The 25,405-nt window shown below is 36.9% G+C and overlaps 1 protein-coding gene across 1 annotated transcript in view; it reads left to right on the plus strand.

Annotated features, from left to right (window-relative positions):
- LOC149835777 (uncharacterized) overlaps positions 1–25,405 on the plus strand; it is a 32,491-nt gene that overhangs the window by 3,881 nt on the left and 3,205 nt on the right. The window contains exons 3-9 of the mRNA XM_090008742.1: positions 483–701; positions 876–1,081; positions 5,685–5,759; positions 10,645–10,716; positions 14,969–15,067; positions 15,234–15,305; positions 15,384–15,498. Coding sequence (XP_089864868.1) covers positions 483–701; positions 876–1,081; positions 5,685–5,759; positions 10,645–10,716; positions 14,969–15,067; positions 15,234–15,305; positions 15,384–15,498 — 858 coding nt within the window. The remainder of the gene's footprint in view (positions 1–482; positions 702–875; positions 1,082–5,684; positions 5,760–10,644; positions 10,717–14,968; positions 15,068–15,233; positions 15,306–15,383; positions 15,499–25,405) is intronic.

Genomic DNA, 25,405 nt, shown 5'->3' on the forward strand with positions numbered 1-25,405 from the left:
CTTATTTATGGCAAGTTGCCTATAGTTCATGGTTTTATGTGCTTAAACATTCTGTCTTGCATGACATTTTGATATGACACTTGAGAGTTTCTTGCAAGATTTTATTTTCTTTTAACAAAGGGATGAGTTTACCGTCCCCTTGTTTTGATCTGTGTTTTTTTTATATTTTCCTCACTTTTTTCAGGCATAAATCTTTGTTTTAAGCATAAATATATTTAAGATCTGCTTTGATCATTCCTATGTCACATGGGTGCGGGGGTGCGGCACTTTCAAAAAACTTGGGTGCGGGGGTGCTGCAAAAATATAAAAAATTATATATATAAAGTCCAAAAGTTGGACATAAATGACCCTGGGTGCATTGACTGCACCCAGGGTCAGGTTGACCGCATCGGGTGCGGGTGCGACGCGGGTGCGGCACCTAGTTGAAGAGTCCCTGTGACATAGGATTATTCTTATTCTGTGCTTGTTTCATGTTCTCCCAGAGGTTTTGAAGCAGGTCTGGGACCTATCTGATCAGGACAATGACAGCATGCTTTCACTGAAAGAGTTTTGTACAGCATTGTATTTGATGGAACGTTACAGAGAAGGTCGCCCTCTTCCTGCAGTACTTCCAAGCAGTATAAAGTTTGATGAAGCACTGTTGCCTGCTGTCAGTCAACATGCCGGTGTTTTTGGTGGCAATACCTGGCGGCCAGAACATGGTAACTTTGTGCTTTATGGTTCATGAAAATGCTTTGCTCGAGGATTTCTATATCCATCTTTGAATATTCCGTTTTCTCTTCCTATTTTTTCCTTTATATTTAAGCTCTTTTTTATTTCATTATCTTTGTTTATGATCCTGTTAACTGAATTTGAAGATGAATTTTGTTATATAGGCTTCCCTCAGCAAATGCCTTCAGCAGCACATTCAGCTGCTTTCGCAACAGAACTTTACGTGCCTCCAAATGATGGTGCTCATGCAGCTCAATCTCTACAGCAAAAATCTAGGGTTCCAGTGTCAGACAAACACCTTGTCAACCAACTCAATTTGGAGGAACAAAATGCATTGAACTCCAAATTCCAGGAGGCAACAGAATCTGAGGTCTTGGTTGCCTTTTGATTATTTTAGTTTCATGTTCTTTTGATCTAGTTCTTCTAGGCACCATTGCTATGTTTTGATCCTTTATTTTGAGCTTTGTTAGGGATTGATGAGTGGATCTTTCCAAATCTACTTTTTAGTAAATTTTTCTTGGTTATATTGTCAACAGACGTTGAATTATATTTTTTTGCTTCTCTCCCTGCTGTTATGGTAACTCGAGAAAATGAGATAAAGATGCTTGTTGAACCGACCGTTCATATTTACGATGAGGAAATTCTTCTGCTTTATGATTAATCAAGACTGAGATGCAAAGGTTGGTGGAGGAAACAGGTCTTCACTGATTAGACAAAATGTTTATGGAGAAAAAGAGAGGAGGGATTTCTGCTAGATAAAAGGAGCATAACAGGGCTTCAACTTATGAAGAGCAGTTCCTTGCCAATAACAGTTGAGGGCCAGTGTACAAGTCTATCAGACATCCCATTATGATCATGTAGCTACTGTACTGTAGGGATTAAAACGTCCCCAGTTTGGATTTTCTCCTGTGAACTATGTCACAGGGATTCGTCTAGCAGGGTGCCGCACCCGCGTCGACGCGACGCGGGTGCGGTCAACGCACCCAGGGTCATTTTGGTCCATTTCTCGGACTTAAAAAAAATTTGCCAAGAAAATTTTTTTTGACCTATATGTCACAGGGATTCTCCAACTAGGTGCCGCACCCGATGCAGTCAACCTGACCCTGGGTGCAGTCAACGTACCCAGGGTCATTTATGTCCAACTTTTGGACTTTATATATATATATATATATATATATATATATATATATATATAATTTTTTATATTTTTGCTGCACCCCCGCACCCATGTGACATAGCCTGTGAACAGTGTGAAGAACTTGTCCTGACAGCATGAACCGAGAGACATAAACCTGTAAGAATTGGTATCACTTCTGATGCCAACTATGCTACAAAGTTGGAGGTAAATTGAGATGGGAATGAAGAGTTCTTGAACCAAAAAAATAATCACATAGCTGTAATTGATGTCCATTCCAAAACCTTTGGCATAGCTAGTCATCATGAACAGTCCCTCTTAAGTGCATTATATAGATCGTAGCACATCATGATGGATGACAGCAAGAGCCAAACCATAACAGGAGCAAATGTGCAAGGTCCATGCTGCCCAAGTGATATCGTCCCTCGAAAGATCAAAATCAGAGTTGCCTCTGAAGTAGCTGTTGAATATCATTTACAGCAACACTAATTGAAGTGAAGAATTAATAGTAGCTCCAATTTGTGCTTCCCATAGTCTTGTACATTCAGTTTGTTGATAGTTCAGAGTCATGCAGCAGCTCCTGAAGGATACATTTCCAAACACAAACAATATCCAGAACAAATGCTCTGAAAGTGGTCGGGAAACCTTGGAACATTTAGCTGAGTCATCTTATCACTTCCAAACATGGAGTTGACTGCACATAGGCTTCTGTGTTCTCATCTTGTGAGCCTTCTATGACAGGCGGCTGCAGTTATCCTTTTCTGTTCTAGAATTTTGCCCATGGTTGAGGAGCTGTCACTTCAGTTTTGGACCATTTTTACCTGTTCTTAATCAGCATTGTGCATTTGACTCCTGTGTCACTACATCTCTAATCTCTCGAATCCACTGCCGTCATACCCCTTTTGATGGTAGAGGTTGCTACCAATGTTGTGAAAAGTGTTGAGGCATAGCGTAGCGCTCCACCAAAAACTGAAGCGAGGCGTAAAGTGTAAGCCTCAAATTTTTTTGTTGAAAACTTAAAAAAAACTTTAAAAGATTATCTAAAAATACAAATAAATAAAAGAAATGCTTTATTGATGAAGCAACAACAAATAAGAAATAGAAAATCTCAAAAGAAATTTTTTATTGAACTTGAAAAGACCATAAGCACGTAACATCGCATTGCAATTAAAATTCATGCTGATAAAAAAAAACAGGATAAAATTCTGTCTCAATACTAAACAGAACCCACAACCTAAAATAGGCCAGATAAAGCTTGAAGAGGATGTAAAGACTGCTACTTTTTTTTTCAAAGGCAATATAAAGTATAAATCATAGTTAGTCATTGATATCACAAAATAAAACTGATAACAGGGAAAACACATTGTTACCTATTGTAAGAAACAACTACATAATTAAAGGTGCAATCTTTCCTATTATTAGGATGTTGCAATTAGTTTGTAATGATAAGAACTGTGCATTTCAGGTGCCCAATATTTCATAGGCTTATAAAATCAAGTAATTCAGATATGACACCTGTGGACAATACTCAAAGCACAACAACAAAAAAATTGTTGAACATCAAATTCTCCTAGAGACCATAGTCCATTCAAATTGGACAGAACCACCTCTGCTGCTCAATGAAACAGAGCTTCAGAGGTGTGTTATGGTTGAACTACATGTGTTGGCAGAAACCAAAAAAGAAAAGAATGGCTAACATAAAAAAAAAGAATGGCTAATTATACCTCTCGGCAGAGAGAGAGAGAGAGAGAGAGAGAGAGAGAGAGAGAGAGAGAGAGAGAGAGAGAGAGAGAGAGAGAGAGAGAATTTTCTTCTTCTTCCTTTCAGCAGAGAGAGGGAGAGCGAGAGACGAGATTGAGCGGGAGGGAGAGACAGAGAGAGAGGGAGAGCGAGAGATGAGGGGGAGAGGTGAGAGTCAGAGGGAGAGCGAGATGTGAGAGATGAGCGGGAGAGTGAGAGGCGCGCGAGAGAGAGTGAGAGGCAAGAGACAAGAGTGAGAGGCAAGAGACCCTAATTAGGGTCGGGCCTTTCTTTCCCCTAATTTGGATCAAATGGGGTCTTTGAACGGCATTTGACCCAAAACTTTTGAGGCGTACACTTCAGCATGAGGCGCGCCTCGCCCATGCGCCTCAGGAAATTTGCGTTATTTCAATGCGCTTCAAGGCACAAGAGCCCTCGCCTTTGGGCAAGGCGTGCTTTTTGCGCCTTGAGGTGTGTTTTTAACAACATTGGTTGCTACTCTCTGATCATTCTCATCTACCACCTGTTAACTCACCATAGACTAGACCAGAGCTGTATTAATGGATTTTGTATGTGAAATTTTCCTCCTTGACCCATGCTCTTACTCCCTTGATACATTTGAAATTGCTTCCCAGGTCCCCGACCTTCCTTCACTCTTCCGCTGCATTCCAAGTTTCCAATTGCCCCATCCTTTTCAGCACCCTCCCTTTCATGAACTTTTCTCTTAGTTCCTGAGTCCTGACATGGCAATGCCCTCCCTTAATTTGAAATGCCAAGTGTTTTTTCGGATGAGCTGTATGAAATCTTTCAAGAATTTGATTGAAGAATTAGAGGCAAAGTTGCTGGTTCTCTAGATTGGATGAGTCTTGCTGCAGGTTTTCTGGGAACCGCATGTGGTACTTTGATTTTCATGCCCACGCTCTGATCTCATCTGGAACCCATAGCTTTCTAGGCCGGCTCACAGTTTCTTAGTAAATAGAGGCTTGGAATATTTTGCAAGGTTCCTGCAGTCATAAAGCTTTACTTCATTTATATGTTAGAAACTGAAATCGTGGAGCAAAGGAATGTTGGGTACTTGATTTCATTTCCCCAACTTTGAACTCCTTTAGAGGCCATGGATTGCCAGATGGATCACAGTCTCACATTTCCTTATTAAGATGGTGGCTTGAAATATTAGGGCCTTTTTCAATTATATAAGATGTCTGTTTTACTAATTTCTTGGAGGATTGCAAGCTTGACTTCACGTTTATGTCAAGAGCGAGAATTACTAGGTTAGGATAGAACATGGTTGAGCAAATTTGGATGTTTCGATTATGTCAAAAAGTGAGATTATCTGTTTTTGGTGATATTCTGCTATTCTGGGATTTTGTTAGGAAGAGGGAGACAACACAAGTATTGACGAATTCCCACTATCAAGTTTGTCCTATTCATTGAGGACTCAGTCTTCATTCCCACATGCATGTATGGATCTGGATAAGAGTCTTCTTTGGGAAGAGTTGCACAAGACTAAAGATGTGTCTGGCCCCTCCCCCTTAGGTGCATTGACTTTAATCTCTTCTGAAGAGGATTGGTATAATCTTGCTGAACTTGATACTAGCTTTTAGCAAATTAGTAAAAGGGAAGTTATGGATGTGCACAAATGGGTTCAGATTAGCAAAGCAAAACTCTACCTCTGAATGTTGGACCATTTCTCATTTCTATGGAATTGTATAAAGCCTCTTAGATATTAAGTGCTATCCTCCATTGTTGTCTGCGATCATATGCCTGTGTGGATCAGATAAATTAGATAAAGCTATTTTGGCTTTTTAGAAGATTAAATTATCTAAATTTCATTTGTAATCTAAGCACTTTCTCTTGTTTGTTACATGGAACCTGAGGCTTATTTTTTTATCTGATAATTTGATCCTAAAAATATAAGAAATTTCTGGTTGTGACTTGGCTGGGATGATATTGAGGGGTTAAAAGATACGCTGTTGAGATGCCATATTAGTCTTTTATATAAAAGGTTTTATTTTCTCTATCTTTTTCAGGTTTTTTTTTTAACTTGTTCAGTTTCTACATGCACGCAGTTTAGCTGAACAAGTTTTTTGAACTATAGGTTGAGGGGTTGGAGAAGGAGATACTTGATTCTAAAGAGAAGATGGAGTTTTACAGGACAAAAATGCAAGATCTGGTCAGTTGTTTCTTTATGCTAATGCTTTATTTATTCTTATGTTATCAAAGTGTGCACATTAGATGTAATATGTTTTTCTCATTAAATCTTCATTCAGTTTTTTTTGTAGCACTGGATTCGGACTCATTAAATCTTCCTTCAGTTGTTATTCCAAAGATTTTTTAACTTCAAACTCTAAATTTTCTGATGGATGGCTGAAGTTGTGCTCAGAATATATCCCTCCAAGATGGAAAATGTTCTCTTTTGTTCCTTTACTATTCATGTGACATCATTTTTTATAGGAGTTTGCAATAAATGTGTCAATCTAATATAATGTACAATACACATTTAAAGTTTCGTCTTCTTTTGAAGCAGTTTAATGCACAAGTATATGTTGATCATAGCAGACCTAGTATGAAGAATACACATTAATGAAATAGAATGTTGATTGAGGCTTCTGAGAGATAGCAAGTTGTTTCTTTCAGCTCCTTTCTTTTTTCTAAACACTTATGATATTTGGTGATGTTGATCCAGGTATTCTTCAATAACAACAACAACAACAACAACTACGCCTTCATCCCAAAACAATTGGGGTCAGCGATATGAACCAAAAAAGAAATTCATTTTGGGTCTTCCACATGAATCCTTTTCCTCCAATCATTTCTATCCAACGCCATGTCCTCGGTGAGGTTCAAAGCATTCATATCCTTTCCTATCATCTCCATCCAAGTCTTCCTAGGCCTACCCCGACCTCTTTTAACTAATATATTTTCCCATTTCTCCAACCTTCTAACTGGAGCATCATTAGGCCTTCGCCGAATATGTCCAAACCACCGTAAACGATTCTCTCGCATCTTATTTTCAATGGGTGCAACACCTACCTTCTTACGTATCTCTTCGTTCCGAATCTTATCTTTTATTGTATTTCCACACATCCATCTAAGCATCCGCATCTCAGCTACACTCATTTTTTGAATATGATGTCTCTTGGCAGCCCAACATTCTGTACCATATAGTAAAGCGGGTCTAATAGTCGTCCTATAAAACTTTCCCTTCAACCGCAATGGCATTCTACGATCGCACAGCACTCCAGTAGCACTTTTCCATTTCATCCACCCAACCTTTATCCTATGATTTACATCTCCATCAATTTCTCCATACTTTTGAATGATGGATCCCAAATATTTGAAATAATCATTCACCGGTATATCTTGCTCACCAAGCTTCACTACACTCCCATCACTACTTCGTTGCTTACTAAACCGACATTCCATATATTCAGTCTTACTCTTACTCAACTTAAAACCTCTAGCTTCCAATGTCTGTCTCCATAATTCTAACTTAGCATTAACCCCAGCTCTAGACTCATCAATCAAAACAATATCATCAGCAAACAACATACACCACGGTACATTTTCTTGAATTGATCTCGTAAGCTCATCCATCACTATTGCAAATAGGAAAGGGCTTAAAGCAGATCCTTGATGTAACCCAACCGTTATCGGGAAATTGGTTGTCACCCCTCCACAAGTGCGGACATTGGTTACTACTCCTTCATACATATCTTTAATTATACTAATGTACTTGAGAGAAACACCTTTCTTCATCATTGTCCACCAGAGAACGTCCCTAGATACTCTATCGTATGCCTTCTCTAAATCAATAAAAACCATATGCAAATCTTTGTTCCTCTCTCTATATCTTTCAATAAGTTGTCTAAGAAGATGTATAGCTTCCATAGTTGATCTTCCAGGCATAAAACCAAATTGATTCTCCGATATCATGACAACCTTCCTCAACCTAGACTCAATCACCCTCTCCCAAAGTTTCATAGTATGACTCATGAGTTTTATACCACGATAGTTTGTGCAATCTTGTATATCACCCTTATTCTTATATAAAGGCACCAAAGTACTCTTCCTCCACTCATTAGGCATCTTATTTGTTCGCCAAATCAAGTTAAAAAGATTTGTCAACCATTCTAAACCTTTCTCTCCCAAGCATTTCCAAGCCTCGATAGGTATACCATCTGGGCCAACTGCCCTTCTTGATTTCATTTTCTTCAAAGCCTCTGCAATTTCTTTCTTTTGAATCTTGCGCATGAAGTCACGATTTATCTCATGAAAAGGAATGGAGAAGTCTCCAAGATCTTGAGCATGACTATCATTAAATAGCTTATCAAAATAATCTTTCCATCTCTCCTTAACCTCCTCATCTTTGACTAAAACCCTTTGTGTTTCATCTTTGATACATCTAACCATACCCAAATCCTTCGATTTCCTATCTCTCATCTTTGCAAGCCTATAAATATCCTTCTCGCCTTCTTTGGTATCCAACTTGTCATAAACCTCCTTATATACCTTAGCCCTCGCGTTTCGAACAACTTTTTTAGCTTCCTTCTTTGCTATCATATACTTCTCCAAATTCTCATTATCACGACTCTTACTTAGATTTCTATAACACTCTCTTTTAACCTTAATAGCTAATTTGACATCCTCGTTCCACCATGATGTATCCTTACCTAGTGGTGCACCGCCTTTAGACTCACCCACCAGGTATTCTTCAATCTGACTATTTAATATCTATGTTACCTGGGTACGGTTACTGAGGGTACGACACGACAATTCCAAAAAATGTGGCTACGGAGACACAGCTTTGTGTATATATATATTAAATACCACATAAATACAAAATAAATTCAAAATAGACTGAATATAATCTAAATATATATGCTATATCTAAAATATATATTATATACTGAAAATATAAAGTTATAAACTGAAAATATAATTATAAATTGAATACAAACTTGTATGTGCGGAGGGTAAAATGACGTGTCCAGGTGTCGATGTGTGTCAATATGGGGACACACATGTTGACATGGGTACGGAGGGCAAAGTGGAGTGTTTGTGTGACATAGTTTAGTATCCAGTCCGACTCTTAATTGTTTAGTCCACCTACATTTATAATCACCTTCTGTTTCCTATGTGGCATCTTCAACCATAGTCTTAATATCTCGTTCTCAGGATATTCTCGGCAAAGAAATATCTCTGGATATTTTCAAAACATGAGTTTTTATTGGAAAACTTTTAGGGAAATCTCCGTAAATTGAAAAAGAAACACAAATATATTGAGAGGGGGAAGCTTGGGCTGGACCAAGTTTCATGAGACAAGGGGAGTGTGATTGCATATGCAGTCCATAAACAACATTGCGCATATACATAGCATGTCATAGAAGTGCATATGAGAGATTTTGATGTTATATATAATGGGATAATATTTTTCATTTCATGGGACTATACAAGAGTCCCATATTGAAGGGGCTGGCAGGGGGAGGGACCTCTTGTGGGTTATAAAAGGAGGGCACCTCCCTATGTCCCACAACACATGGTGCAGGCAACAGGCAGCATTAAATTATGGCCTTAAAAAAAAAAGGAGATGCACTAAGATCACCATGCATTTCTACTGTGTTTTTTAAAGCAACGTGAAAAATTCACGAGATATTCAATTTAGGCGATAAGTTGAATATGTTGTGTTTTTATTGTTAATGTTTTGTACGATGAAAATATCATGTGTTTTTCACATTCAATATATCGCCGAGATTTGTTACTATGTCTCAACGTGAAGTTTTTGGCGTACTTGAAGTTATTCTTCCAACCAATGGTTTGATTTACCCATCTTCTTTCGTTTAGATTCATTTCTTGCTTTTCCCATATGCATTTTCTTCTAACTTTTTTTTTTGACAAAAGATGTATATGACATTCTCTCCTTGTTTCTAGATACGTTCAAGAAAATCACTGAATCAATTTCCACTTTTAGATGCCATACATTAGCATCGTATTCACATAGGGAAATGAGAGAAGTGCCACAAATATGCCACCGTTTTGACACAATTACATTCACTGTGCATGCCTGGTGTCAACTGCAACAACCATCAGCTATGCTGCAATGGCAACAATTTCTTAAAAATACAGAATTGCTGTTTCTTTCTTATTTTTATGGTGACATTTCAATTGTGCTACAATCTGACATATTTCTAGCCATACAATTTTAATTTTCCTACCATCCACCATATTCTTGCCTACAACATGCACAATAAGAAGAAAATAAAAGAAAATAAAAAAATAAAAATGTCATCTATGCTAATTTTCTACCTCCTCATCGTTTTTGTTTTCTTTGGCTGATCTTACCCGTTCTGAACTGTTCGTATTCTTGGATCTTTTTACTTGTGTGGGAGAGCCAATAATTTTTTGAAATAAAATGGAAAACTTTTGAAAATATATGAAAATATAATCATATTATTGTTATAATTTGTGTTTCTTACACTTTCAAAATATTATGATATTTACTTTTTTAATCATCTTTTATATTTTGATAATATCTTTCAAAATATTACCTATATCTGTGCCAGCCTTCAGTTTGCTTTAAGCCTCTATGCTTTTGCTTTTATTTTTTTGTTATTTTTTGTACAGCCTTTAGTTTGCTCTCAGTTTTTCATGGTTACCAAAATTTCTCCTATGGTTAAGAACAACTGCTGCAGGTTTTTTTTAAACATTTTAGACCTTGATATGGTTATATGTTTTGATTTGGCTAGCTATCTGTGGTTTATGCATCTTGGATTATGAATTTCCCGTACCCATTTTGGTGTATGGATCAACGGTTTAGTACCTTGTGCAGAAGTATAAAGTGAAAATATGACTTTTTCTCTCATTCTCTGTCTTTGCCTTCTGTATGAGAGGTCAACTTTCATGAATTTGGTGTTTTTACTGTCATGAAATTTACAAAAACAGTCTGTATCTGAGATGCTCTACAAGTCTACAGTATTTTCTTGTTTTTCCAAATGCCATGTACAATGCAGTTCTATTATCTAATAACTTTTGTTTCCACATTTTTTTTTCTGAAACAGGTCTTATACAAAAGCAGATGTGATAATCGTTTGAATGAGATCACAGAAAGGGCTTCTGCTGATAGACGTGAGGTAGTGCTCTTTTTTTTTGTCTTCCCTATGTATGGCATAAAATAATAGGAATCAATTTGTGTTAAAAAACAAAAGATGGATTGTCTCCCCCTTTGTTGTTTGTATGGTATTTTGACTCATGGAAATTGACTTTACACATGTAAAATATGAGCATGGAGTTTACGCTTTTGAGTTTTTTGTTGTTTTATTAGTTTATTTTGGGACTGGGTAATTCTTTGCCTTCATTTTGTATGGTGGTGCGCTCCAAATACAATGCTGTGGTGTTATTGGATATCTTCACCTGGATTGATATTGCCTACTGGTTCTAAAACTGTTAAGGCAACTTATTGTTTAAAGCCAGTATCTCTATTTATTGACTATACATTGGTAACTTACCATTATTTGGATTATACATTAGTTAGAACCAGTGTTATTAAAAACGCACCTTAAGGCGCAAAAAGCACACCTCGCCTCAAGGTGAGGGACTTTGTGCCTTGAGGCGCAGCATAAAAGAGTAAATACCCTAAGGTGTACGCCTCATACGCTTTGAGGCGTACGCCTTGGGGCGAGGTGCGCCTCAAAGTGAGGCGTACACGCCTCAAATTTTTGGTCAAATGGGGGTCAAAGCCCCCATTTGACTGAAAATTAGGGTTAATATCGAGGGCCCTCATTCTCTGCTCATCTCTATGCGAGGCAAACAGTCCGCGTAAGCTCACCCAACAGGGTGGCATTTTGCCAATCCCTTCCGCCTGGCTTGTGGCAGCAGCAACAGGGTTGTTGCAGTTGTCGCCAGCGGCAAAAAAAAGAAAAGTAGAAGAAGAAGAAGAAGAAGGGGAGGAGGGGACTCACCTGCGCAGTGGGCGGCGACGACGACGCTCTTGGTGGTGGTAGTGGAGTAGGCAAAGCAGAGAGAGGGAGAGAGAGAGGGATTTGAGAGGGAGCGTGGGGGTAAACATAGAGAGGAGTGAACGAGAGAGAGACTGTCATGAAGAGGAAGAGTCGGGGGTGGAGGTCGGCTAGCATCTGGATCAGGGTTGGATCCAACCTCGATCTAAACCCTTTGTTTTAAGAGGATCAATTAGAGTGTTTGGATCTGGGTTGAATCTAAGTGGGTCGAACCTTTATCCAAACCATCTTAAGAGAGGGGAAATCGGTTAATGAGGTCGGATTGGGTTGGGCCCATTTGGACCCAACTCAATCTAATTACATATTATATATATATATATATCATTTGGGTGTTGTTATTTCAGATTGGATTGGTCATGTTGGATCCAAGATCCGAACAAAACCCAAAATGAGTCTCACATTGAATAGCTTTGGGTTTGGGTCCAAAGTTCCAAACGGACCCAACCAAATTCTAAATACAACACAATTGCATTAAATTGGATCCAATCCAATGCAATATAACGTAGAAATAGATTTTTAAAATGGATTTGGATTTGTATCCAAATCCAAAACCACACCTACAGTATATATATATATATATCATCTACAATTAGGTCTTTGCATGTCTTGACAATGAGTCCATATCCAATTCTAGACCCATAGTTCTTATCAATATGGACCTAGCTTGGATCCAACCTGTTTTAGAGATTGGATCTATCAAATGGATATGGTTTTATGTCATTAAAGGTTTTGAGTAGTCCGGGTCTCTTAAGAGATCCGGCTATATATGTTCTTCTAAACCCGGATAGGGTTCATTGAATGGATCCAAGTCCTTGTTATGATGTTTCACAATTTTGGACCTATTACTGGATCCCAACACATTTAATTAGGAGATTATGTGGATACTATACATGTCAAATGTATGATTTGAACTGGGTTTCATGGAGGTCGATCCTCGTGGATCTCCTATTGAGATCTAGATCCAAAGGTGTTTTTTTTTAAAAGTTCGTGCAGGTTAATTAACTTGATAAACATCCAAAAGTTCATCGATTATTAATAGTTGATGAATTTCGCATAAACATATTGGTTATATATAATTGAATGAATGCTCATATTTTATTTCTTAGATACTTACATAGATCAAGTTGTTGCATTAATGTTACTTTTACATGTTAATCTCTTTTTTTCAGTATTTATTTGAGATTTTTTATTTCTCGTCGGTTGTTGCTTCATCAATAAAGCATTTTTTATTTATTCATAATTTTAGATATTTTTTATAGTCTTTTTTAAGTTTAAAAAAAAAATTGAGGCTTACTCTTTATGCCTCGAGGCTTACGCCTCGCCTCAGATTTTGGTGGAGCGCCTCGCTACGCCTCAACGCTTTTCACAACACTAGTTAGAACTTTTATTTGTTTTCAAGTAGAAATAATCAAATATAATTTAAATTTGGCTACTTCATAAGTGTGTCTGTTTAAGACACAATATCTCCCAAGATCTAGGCCTATCTATATTTAGATCCAAACTCATAATGTAGAGGCCCACTGAACTAAAATTAAACTCATTTCAATTACGTTTTGGTTTTTGTTGTTTTTCTTTCACTTTTTGTTTTTATGTTTTAATGTGACCTCTTGCCACCCTTTTGTATCCTGTTTTATGACTGTAAAACGATCTTGTTGTCTGCTAATCATTAAGTGTCGACACATGTGTGCGTGCAATTTTTTGTGAGAATGTTTTTCGTGGACATTCTCACGCTAGATAGGAAAGTAATGCTACTATATGGGGAACAACATCCTCAACATAATCAATCTTAGTTGTCAAAAGCGGCGTGTAGGCGCCGACTAGGTAACCTAGGCACAACCCCACCGCCTGGGCTTATGGGTTTGGGCGGTGGGGCCCTTTTTTTCCCGACTAGGCGGCGCCTAGGCTGTCCCCGCTTATGCTGCGGGGACACATATGTCAATTTTTTTTTAAAAATGTTGGGCTGAAAATGGATCGGATATGGTCAGATATCCGATCCATATTTGAATCCATGTTTTTATTTCAGATTCGGATCTGGCCCGAGTCCGACCCGTTTCACCACTATTAGGGCAAATATAACCCTTTTTGATCTCTCTCTCTCTCTCTCTCTCAAGTCGTGGCTGTGAGAAGAAGACCCGGTATGCTTTTTTTTTTCTTTTTTTGTTCTCTTGTTCGTTCCTTTTTCCTCCTGCTCTGATTTTCTTTTTCCTTCTCTTTTTTTCTTGGTTTTGTTTTCTCTTCTTTTTATTCCTCCTCTGACCTCACACCCTCTTCTTTTTTCTTCATTTTTTTTTTCTTCCCTTTTCTTTTTATTCTTGTTATTTTTTTCTTTTCTTTTTCTCTTCCTCCTCTCACCTCACACCCTCCACCCTCTTCTTTTTCTTCCTTTCTCTCCTTTCCTTTTTTCCACTTTTTTCCTTTTTTCCTTCCCTTTTCTTTTTTTCATTTTTTCTTCTCCTTTTCTTCTTCTTCCTCCTCTCACCCCTCCACTCGGTTGTATATATATATATATATATATATATATATATATATATATATATATATATATATATATATATATATATATATATATATATTCAAATTTTTTATGTTTATGTTTATGTTCAATGTTAAATTACACACTTATACTTCATTCATAGTCATAATCATATGTTTGTTACTTAAATTGAACAATTTATTGTGATATTTCTACTTTTTTCAACATTTTTTTCTTTTGGTTCTGCCTAGGCCCTTTAGGGGTCTTTCGCCTAGGCTCTGCCTACCACTTTTGACAATTAAGTAACCAATCTATTGTGATGGATTCATGTGCATGAAGAATATGTTACTTGATCTTCTGCAAAAATGTCATGCTCACAGGATCCCGTCTCTTGGAAAATAAAGCTATAGTTGTGAAGTTCTGTCATTATCCATTTATCTTCATTTGAGTTTCTTGGGAAGCAGGGACTGATGAAATTAATCACACCATGCATTTGAAGTAGAACGGAAGACTCTGTTGGTCTTGAACATTTTAAATAAGTTTATAAAGTGCACATTGTTGAGAAAATTTTCACGACTTTTAAAACCTACTCTCAATAGTTTTTGGATGCTTGTTTCAGAGGATCCCATTTGGGTTGGATCAGAGTTAATAATACTCTATTTTATCCTTTCTGAATATTTCAGTTCTGAAATAGTGAGTGCTTTTAATTGAAGCAAAAGTGCAGCCTTTGCATTTTTTAGGGTGTTGGACAAGTCTCTCTTTCTCTGACTCAGCATTTTTACTTCTTTCATTTGCATGAAAAGTTGTTACTCCTTTAGATTTCTGCTGTTGATGGGACTGACTAGACCTTTTCATTTTAATGAGTCACTGGTGCTTTTGTAAACAAAATTTCAGGTTGAATCATTAGCTAAGAAGTATGAGGAGAAGTATAATCAAGTTGGTGAATTAGCATCTAAGTTAACTGTAGAGGAGGCTACATTTCGTGATATTCAGGTGAGTTGTGTTCTGTTTCACAGAAATGATGGCTCTTGAGAAATGGTTTTTGTTTCATTTATGCCTTCTCAGAGATTGGAAAAGGCAAATACAACTGCTATGCCTTTTGTTGCGTACAATGCTCAAGTTTAACCTGTAAGTCAAAATAATTTTAATTTGCATGTAGGGGAGGAAATTGGAATTGTACAATGCAATTGTTCAGATGGAACATGGTGGAAGTGCTGATGGCTTGCTTCAGGTAAACCTTTATGCTTCAGTGTAAATCCTTGAAATATGTTCTGCTAATCTGTTAATGTTCAACTGCTGGTGTTTCCAGGTACGTGCAGATCGAATACAGTCAAACCTGGAGGAGTTAGCTAAAGCTTTGAATGAGCGATGCAAACGTCATGGTTTGCATTTGAAACCAACTGCACTAGTAGAACTTCCATATGGTATCCATGCAATGCCATTTTATTTCATTTCTCTGTTCTTCAGTTTTACATAAGATCATTCTTGTGCATGTTGGATGGTGCATGTTAAATGCCAAGTACTCTGAAATAGCATCTTCCTAGTCAAATTTACCTCTTATTGGATGTACATATGCCTGTATTTATTGCACGTAAAAACCATTGCGACCATATGGTTTTTGAAGGAATGCAAGCAAGGTGAATCAACATACTCTGAATGAAAAATGAAAAATGCTACAGTATTTGAGCATCTCCATGCTATCCTATGATTGAAACTCATAATATCAAATCTCAATCATTGGGTGATTCAGGAAGGAAAGTTTTATAAGATTCTCAAACCAAGTAAAGAAACTTTTTAGGAAAATTTCTCAATTTATTTAAGAAATGACAGAGAAACATTGGTGAACCAAAATTATCTTCCTATTTTGGAAAATATCTAGAAAATTTTGCATAAATACCGTCTCATCAACGTGTGATTTTCCATGCTTTGTGGAAGATTCAAATTTCAGGCAAGTTTGTTCTGAATTTCTGTCGCAATAAAATTGTGGGAAATACAAGTTGGCAATTTTTTTGTAAGTTCACAACATGAAAAGAAAATAAATAATAATTAATAAATGAACATTGAGTCATTGGAGATGTAACTAACTCAACTTAATCTGGATCTGTCTTTAGTCTCAATGAATGATCAGTTTCTAAACTATGTCACAGGATACTCCAATGCATTGTCGGTTCTGTCCTCTTATATATTATTCTTGATGACAAATTCCACAAAAAATGGAGTGTCTTGTTTCATTTTTGTCGTGGCCTTGTGACATAGCTCCTAACTTAACCACCATTAGACTAGGCCTATAATGGAGTCCTCTTGCAGAAAGAGCACTGATGGTTTGGGTGAGATATAGAACTAGGTCTGGAGATGTTTCTTGCTATCCTCTGGTCACCCTCTCTTCTAAATAGGTTGACCTTTGAACATGGACTGTTCATGCAGAATCAAGGCGGATGCTAGTGCTGCATCAGTGGTAGTTTGTACTTGTAGTTTCTATAGTGGTCATTGACTGATATAGGCATCGACATTTCTTCAGAGATATTTGATGTCAAATTGCACATTGGAGATCTATTGTATGAACTTTTAACTGTATAGACATAACAGTATGATTTGATAGCACAAATATCAGCATGAGGATTTTCTCAGTGATGGAAATCTCAGGATAAAAAAAAAATCTTCTTTGGAAGAATCTCTAGAACTTATTAGTACTATATATATTAAAATACAGAGAAAATGTGTAAGATATGTAAGATAAAGCACAAGAAAGTTAGGAACTTTTATATCACATGAATTGTTAAAATATGTACATATAAATATATATCTATACATATACTTATATATATATACATATGTATATATATATAACTATATATATACATATATGTATATATATACGTATTTTCTTTTTTCTGTACACCCAAAAACCCGATAGGGGTATTTTGATAAAATCCATGTACTTTTTACTTTTTAGGTTTTTCACTTTTCTTTCTTTTTATCTTTTCTTTTTTTTTCTTTTTTATTTTTCATTAATGTAGGACCACAAGGGGCCCCACCCATCTAGCCGTTGGGGCCCCAACGGTCATATTTATGACCGTTGGCTCCCAACGACTAGAAGGGAGCCCCCTTGTGGTCTCTCTCTCTTGCATTTGATCCTCTATAAATAGAGGGCTTTCCCCTCTTGTAATGTTATGGGTTTTTCAACCCACTTCTCTTCTTCTGCAATAATATTTGCTTTTGCCGTTTAGGCACTTTACCCCTTAGTGGGTTACGTATGCACTTTAAGTGCTTGTGTTCTTGGCTCCTCGTCTAAAGAGTGCTTTGCATTGTTGGGCTTCCGCTAGTTTCATTACATGGTATCAGAGCAAGGTTGGTGATCTTGTCTCCCTTCTAGTAGGTGCTTTGGGAAACATGCCTCTCTACCCTTTGAAGATACCAAAGGTTTTTCTTGGCATCCATGGAGCACGAATCAAAAGTGGAGCTCTCTTTTAAGCTCAATGGATCCAATTATCTTATGTGGGACTCCACTATAGAAAACCACCTAAGAGGTAAGAAACTTTGGGGTTTTGTTATGGGAACTACTCCTGAACCTTCTCTTGTGCTCACTAAAATTGAAAGTGGGGTTGAAAAAGCTTTAGATGGCGATGAGCGCATCAAAGTTATCAATGATCACCAATCCAAAGTAGATGATTGGGAAAGTAACCATGCCAAAATCTTGGCATGGTTTATGAACAATGTTGACCTCAAGAATTGTGCCAACATTGCTAAGTTTAGAAAAGCCAATGAGGCATGGTTCTTTCTTAAGGGTATGTATACAAAAAAAGATTTAGCTAGACAATTTTTTTTTCAAGAAAAAATTAGGTCTACTAGACAAGCGAATATGAGTGTCTGCGATTACTTTAGTACTTTAACCCCTCTTTGGGATGAACTTGCTCTTCTTGAGCCCAAGTGGGTGGCTCCAGAAGATATTGAGCTAAGAAGAGAACAAATTGAAAAAGAGCATTTCTTTTAATTTCTTCATGGGCTTCGGCCGAAATTTGAACAAGTTAGGGCATCTCTTCTTCATAGAAGTAAAGCCTTACCTATTGAAGATGCTCTTGCCGAAGTATGCCAAGAGGAAACTCGTCTTGGCATAAGTATTAAGAGTGATGAAATTTTGGCCGTTACTAGGCCCTGATCAAATGTAAAAACATATAGACCTCCTCATTTTTCCAAAAATCATGGGTATAGAAAGGGAGTGATTTGTCACTATTGTAATGAATCGGGACATATTAAGTCGGTTTGTCTAAAGCTCAAAGGAAAGGTGGCCGTGGTTGGAAAAAATTCTCCAATGAAGGAAGAAGAAAATACCAATGGAGGAGATATTAAAGAAACTCTTGGCCATATTTCTGAAATTCTCCAACATCTTCTCAAGACTTCTTCACCCTCAACATCGGGAGCCGCCATAGTCTATTCTTCATCACCTCCAGGTATGTGGATACTAGACTCAGGTGCTTCTTTTCATATGACATCTCATAGAAACTTTCTTTCTAATGTTTTTTCCGAACTCATATCTTCTTATGTTTCAACGATCGATGGGACATCTTTAAAAATTGAAAGTATTGAAACACTTGATTTAAAATTCTCTCAAAAAATTTTTGTTCCCAAAGTAAGAGTTGTTTCAAAAGTTAACCTAAACCTTTTTTTTGTTTCCCAAATTACTGATCATGGATGCCAAGTCTCTTTCTCACCTAAAGATTGCACCGTGCAGGATCTCCAGTCAGGGAAGCTGATTGGGCAAGGCCATAGGAGGGGCGATCTTTATTTTATGAATTTTTTGACTCTTTCATCCAAGTCATTTTGTAATCTTGTAAATGACAAAAGTATTGAAGTTTGGCATAAGAGACTTGGCCATCCGATTTTTTTAAAGATGTGTCGTTTTCTTTTTTTGGACAATACTTGTAAAGACAAGCACATGACTTGTAAAGATTGCATTTTTGGGAAATCTAAAGCTATTCCATTTCCTCAAAGAAATTATGTTTCCACTCGGTCGTTTGAGCTTGTTCATTATGATGTATGGGACCCTCCCCTGTTGTATCCAAAGGAGTTTTTGCATATTACGTAGTCTTTGTTGACGACTTCACTCGATTTACGTGGATTTACTTCTTAAATCGCAAACCTGAGGTTTTCTCTTTTTCAAAGAATTTCATGCAATGGTTAAGAATCAATTTTTAGGAAACCTATCTATTCTTAGATCCGATTCAGGAGGCGAATATATGTTCAATGACTTTCAAAACTACTTAAAAGAAAACAAAATTTGTCATCAACGTTCTTGTCCAAACACTCTGCAACAAAATGGCCTTGCGGAAAGATGGCATAGACACATAATAGAGACCACAAGAACTTTATTAGTTTCAAAGAACATTCCAAAATCTTTTTGGGCCGAAGCGGTTCTAACCTCAACATATCTAATCAATAGAACCCCTTCATCCTCTTTAAAAAATCTTTCTTCGTTTGAAAAACTTTACAATATGTCTCCCGATTATAAAAGACTAAGAATTTTTGGATGTAAATGTTTTGTCCTAACTCACAAAAACGATAAACTTTCTTCAAGGGCAATTGAATGTATTTTCTTAGGATATGGCGAAAAACAAAAAGGCTACCGATGTTTTGACCTACTCAATAACAAACTTTATATCTCAAAAGATGTCACTTTCTTAGAAGAAGAAAATGGTTTTTCGTATAACCGAAATGAAAATATTGATTATTCCTTTTTGTTTGACTTGTTACCTCAAGAAAAAATTATAGATGATCATGTTGAAATTACTGAACCTAGTGAAACTCTCATCGAGGATCATTTTGAACCTCCAGATGATGGACAACATGACCTACATGAAAACTTAGAAGAAAATATACCAAGTCACACACAAGTTTATTCTAGAAGGAATGAAAGTAATCCTCTTTGTGCCCTTGAGAAATTCTCTCAAAATGAGTCAATAGAAGAATCCTCTCGAAGAAGATCAAATCGTATCTCTAAAATACCAAATAAATTTGTATCTTATGATTCTTTTTCTCCAAATTTTCGAGCTTGTTTGTTAGCTCTTCACTCTTTCCATGAACTATCTCATTATAGTGATGCTAAACAATATGCTAATTGGAATGAAGCAATAAAACTTGAACTTAATGCACTTAAAAAGGCACAGACTTGAGAAATTATTGATCCTCCTAATGACAAGAAACTCATTGGATGTAGATGGGTTTTCAAACTAAAAACTAAGAGTGATGTTTTTTTAGAAAGATTTAAGGCTCGATTAGTAGCCAAAGGATATGCCCAAGAATAGGGGGTGGATTATGATGAGACCTTTGCTCTTGTTACTCGAATGACTAGTGTTCAAGCCCTTATTGCAATAGCTTCTATTAAAAAATAACATATTTTTCAACTTGAAGTTAAAAATGCCTTTTTAAATGGAAATATGAGTGAAGAAGTTTATATGAAACCACCTCCTGACATGAATTTAAATGGTAAAATTTTGAAATTAAAAAAAGCTTTATATGGTCTTAAGCAAGCTCCTAAAGCTTGGTATGACAAGTTTAGTAATATATTAATCAATTTGGGATTTATTTTGTGTTATACTAACACTGCTCTTTTTGTTAAGAAAACAAGCCACTCCGTTGTTATTCTACTTCTGTATGTTGATGATAGGGTCATCACTGAAAGTGATAAAAATAGAGTAAATGATGTTAAATCCATGTTAAAGAAAACTTTTGATATGTCTGACCTTGGATTTTTGAGATATTTTTTAGGTATTGAAGTAACATACTCTCTGTGAGGATATATTCTATCTCAAATGAAATTAGCAGCATACATTTGTACCAAGTCAGGAGTATCTGATGAAAAGAAAGTTGAAACTCCTGAAGTTATTAATGCAAAGTTGAGACTTGAGGATGGCGTTCTACTTGAGGATCCCACCCCCTATCGTCAATTGATTGGATCCCTTACTTACTTATCCATCACCCGTCCTAATATAGCTCATGTGGTTCATGCTGCAAGCCAGTTTCAGCATGCGCCTACTACAGTTCACATGGAGGAAATCTCAATGATCGAATCTCAACTACTGGGTTTTGCATTTTTCTAGGCGAATCTCTCATTTCGTGGAGATGTAAAAAACAGCAAAAGGTTTCACTATCATCCACTGAAGCTGAATATCGGGCCATGACAATGACAACTATTGAAATCGTATAACTTAGAAGTCTTCTTTGTGACATGGGCGTTCTCATTACATCTTCCACCAAGATGTGTTGTGATAACAAAAGTGCGATCTACATTTCAAGCAATCATATATTTCACGAGCGGACCAAGCATATTGAAATGGATTGCCATTATGTTCGAGCCGAAAATCTCAGAGGAACTATCACATTACCATATGTTACTTCAGAATATCAGGTGGCTGACTTCTTCACCAAAGCGCTTTCAACTCCGCGTTTTTTGTTTCTTCTTAGCAAACTTTCGGTCTTCTCCCCGTAAAGTTTGATGAGGCGTGTTAAAATATGTACATATAAATATATATTTATACATATACTTATATATATATACATATATATATACACATTTTCTTTTTTCTGTACACCCAAAAACCCGATAGGGGTATTTTGGTAAAATCCATGTACTTTTTACTTTTTAGGTTTTTCACTTTTCTTTCTTTTTATCTTTTCTTTTTTTTTTCATTAATGTAGGACCACAAGGGGCCCCACCCATCTAGTCGTTGGGGCCCCAACGGTCATATTTATGGTCGTTGGGGCTCCCAACGACTAGAAGGGAGCCCCCTTGTGGTCCCTCTCTCTTGCATTTGATCCTCTATAAATAGAGGGCTTTCCCTCTTGTAATGTTATGGCTTTTTCAACCCTTCAATAATATTTGCTTTTGCCGTTTAGGCACTTTACCCCTTAGTGGGTTACGTGTGCACTTTAAGTGCTTGTGTTCTTGGCTCCTCGTCTAAAGAGTGCTTTGCATTGTTGGGCTTCCGCTAGTTTCATTACATGAATATCATGGTAAAATTGTGATATTTAAAAATAGGTGACATCGCAATAAATTAACTTTATTTTCAAATTATTGCTACTATTTGATGACTAATATAATTTGGTAGGATAACTTGATATTATTAATCCCCTGCCTAAGACTTAAACTCCTTCACCCATCTCTGCAAATATTGAAGCTCTGCCCCCATGTGAAGAGGATTCAATATAAACCAGATCTAAGTGTGAAAAGAAACAAATTATTAGATTATTAGGTTGCAAAAACAAATGGAGCCACAAAATCAATAAGTGGGTTTGGGTGGAACCTCCTGGAAAGTTCTATCATGTTTTTATTGAATTGTTGTGTTAATTGTAATTATAAAATGCTTGTTATGTCTCAGGTATAAGGGCAAAATGAAAATAGATAACGTAGAGTAAGAAAGTGAGGATGGATCAACAAACAAATAGAATAGTTCTCATTTAGGAAAAAATAAGCATGCCGAGGCATAATGGTCCCTATCAAAAAGGAAGGAAAGAAGCACAAAGAAGAGACACTCAATAATGAGACTTCATTAGCTCTAATAATAAGAGGTTACACCAATATATTGGGAATGAACCCCCTAAAATGATTGACTCTAACTTATTATTGTAAATTATTACTAGGCATGATATTACAACTATTACTAGGCATGATATTACGCATGCACTTCATACTGCTAGCCAATTCACATTCTCCCACCACAATTCATATGAGTGTTGTGATGACAATTGTTAGATATTTACAAACCTCTACTTCTAGAGGTTTTTTGTTATCCTCCTATTCCTCTCTTGAGTTGATTGCTTATTCTGACTCAGATTGGGGATGCGATCCAAATGATCGACGCTTAATTACCAGCTTTTGTGTTTTTTTTTTGTGATTCTATTGTGTCGTGGAAGTGCAAAAAATAACAGAAAGCATTATTATCATCCACTGAGGCTGAGTACCATGCAATGACTACTACAATATCAGAGATCGTTTGGTTGCGAAGATTACTTAAAGGCATGAGTGTTTATGGGGTTTATTTTTATTTTTATTTATTTGTAAACTCCCCAACTAGTTAGGAGCTCTATGGTCAATATGACCATAGATCTGTTGGGGCTCTCCAACAGTCACAAATGTGACCGTTGGGGAGCTCCCAACATCTATATTGGGAGCTCCCCAATGCACATCTTGTATATAAAGGGGCTGTTAGCCCCTTCTTTTGGTTAATGTTCCTTAATCATATTTGAAATAATATTTGTTTTTTATATTGACGTTCTTCCTCTGTTTTGAGAGGTTTTTGTATTTGGCCTTTTTGTGGCTTTGGCCCATAACTGGCATTTGTATATGTGTGTACACATTTGTAGCCTCTTTGAGGCATTGTTGTAGTGCACTTGTTGTTTCATTACAGAACCTTCACAAGAGCACCATATGAAGAATCCCAACACTACCACACGATATCAGACCCAATAGTCAAAATCTGATGCCAAAGAACCCAAAAATCTGAGTTACCACCAGCTATATAGCTCGCAATCTCTACTCAAATACGAACCAACCCAAACCAGTTTGTAAGATCAAAAACCTCAAATCTGATAGAAACCATTCGATTCTTCAAATCTGGTGAAGAGGCTGCTAACAATCCAGAAATTATTGGAAATTCTGTAGAAATTCCAATATTCTACCACAGGACGAGATTCTTGATTCAAGATGCTTCTAAAATCAAGGAGTAATGAATCCCAGCCTCAAACCATTCAAACCTATGTCACATGGGTGCGGGTGCGGGGGTGCAGCAAATATATATATATATATATATATATATATATATATATATATATATATATATATATATATAAAATCCAAAAGTTGGATATAAATGACCCTGGGTGCGGTCAACGCATCCAGGGTCAGGTTGACCGCACCGGGTGCCGCACCCGCGTCGCGGCGCCCAGTTGGCCGAGTCCCTGTGACATAGATTCAAACTGAACCAACCTGGTCTGGCAACAAGGAGGATGATGATGTCAACAGCACACTGTCTAATACAGTCCTTCAAGAATGGAGTCTCCTCTTCCAGAATCATCTTTCAAGCTCTCCTTTAATCTGGATATGGCTCTGATACCATATCAAAAAAGGAAGGAAAGAAGTACAAAGAAGAAGAAGAGCCACTCAATAGTGAGAGGCTTCATTAGCTCTAACAGTAAGAGGTTACAACAATATATTGGGAAACGACCCCCCTAATCCACTAAAAGACAAAAATGATTGACTCTACAACCTATTATTATAAATGTATAAGAATGGCCCTATAAATAATGATGTATACGTAGAGAGGGGTAGCTCAACAAAAAAGGTAAAAACACATATTAGTTCTCAACAGTCCCCAGTCCCCAGTCCCATAAGTAGATTCTTGTTGGTAGCATGTGCCTAGAGTGCTGGGAGCATTCATTTGTTACTTATATATGACGAGCTCTGGCATTTATGCACATTAAGGACTAGGTAAAATCAACTAGATGTGCTCATGTGTAAGGTCAGAGTTGCATATAGGAATTCATATGGGCTTGTACATGAATTCATATATGCAAGGTCTTCGGGACTCAACAGTTTTTCGATTACCATTATATGTTCATATAAGTTAATATGAGACTGAATGTAAGCAAAAGAGGAAAATCTTTTTAAATACAATCTCCTTTCGCCTTCCAAAAGAAAAAAGTGAAGCACAGAAAGCAACCATATTGCATTGTACATGTGTTCTCCATATTTGTTTGTTGTTCTAAAAGGTGAAGTGAAAACAAGAGCATGTTAAATGCTGAATGTGAGAAAAAGGCACTCTTCTTTGGCATAGGCACAAAGACATGCTTTTGTAATTATATATTAGATGGTTTCTTTAAATAAGCTTGTCGAGTTTTGTTTTCTTCCTTGATATATAGTATTTACAAATGCTGAGTTGGACATTTAGTAATCTGATGAACTTAGTGGAGCCTGAGCCATGCTTGTTTATAATCGAGAAGGACCAAGTTGCCATGGGCTCAAATTGGTTCTGCTAATAGTTTCTAAAATTTTTAGACAAGTTAGTATCGCTTCAGCAATGTGTCTTTGCTTTTCCACATAGTTCTTGGGCTCAGACCCCGTTCCCCTAGAATAGACTAATAATATCCAAGAAAGGCTTTGGCTTGGCTCAATCTTATGCAAGCTAGATCAATCTGAGTTTGAACTTGGCCATTCAAGCTTGGGCATGGTGGAAGCTGTAATCAAGCTTGAACTGAACTGCCGCCAATGGACACTTCTTTTTTATCAATGGAAATCTTTTTTAAATGTCTAATGGCACGTAAGTAACCCATGTGCCAATA

The sequence above is a fragment of the Nuphar pumila genome, chromosome 6 (genome assembly GCF_984573655.1).
Source record: "Nuphar pumila chromosome 6, dmNupPumi1.hap1.1, whole genome shotgun sequence".
Taxonomy (NCBI): domain Eukaryota; kingdom Viridiplantae; phylum Streptophyta; class Magnoliopsida; order Nymphaeales; family Nymphaeaceae; genus Nuphar; species Nuphar pumila.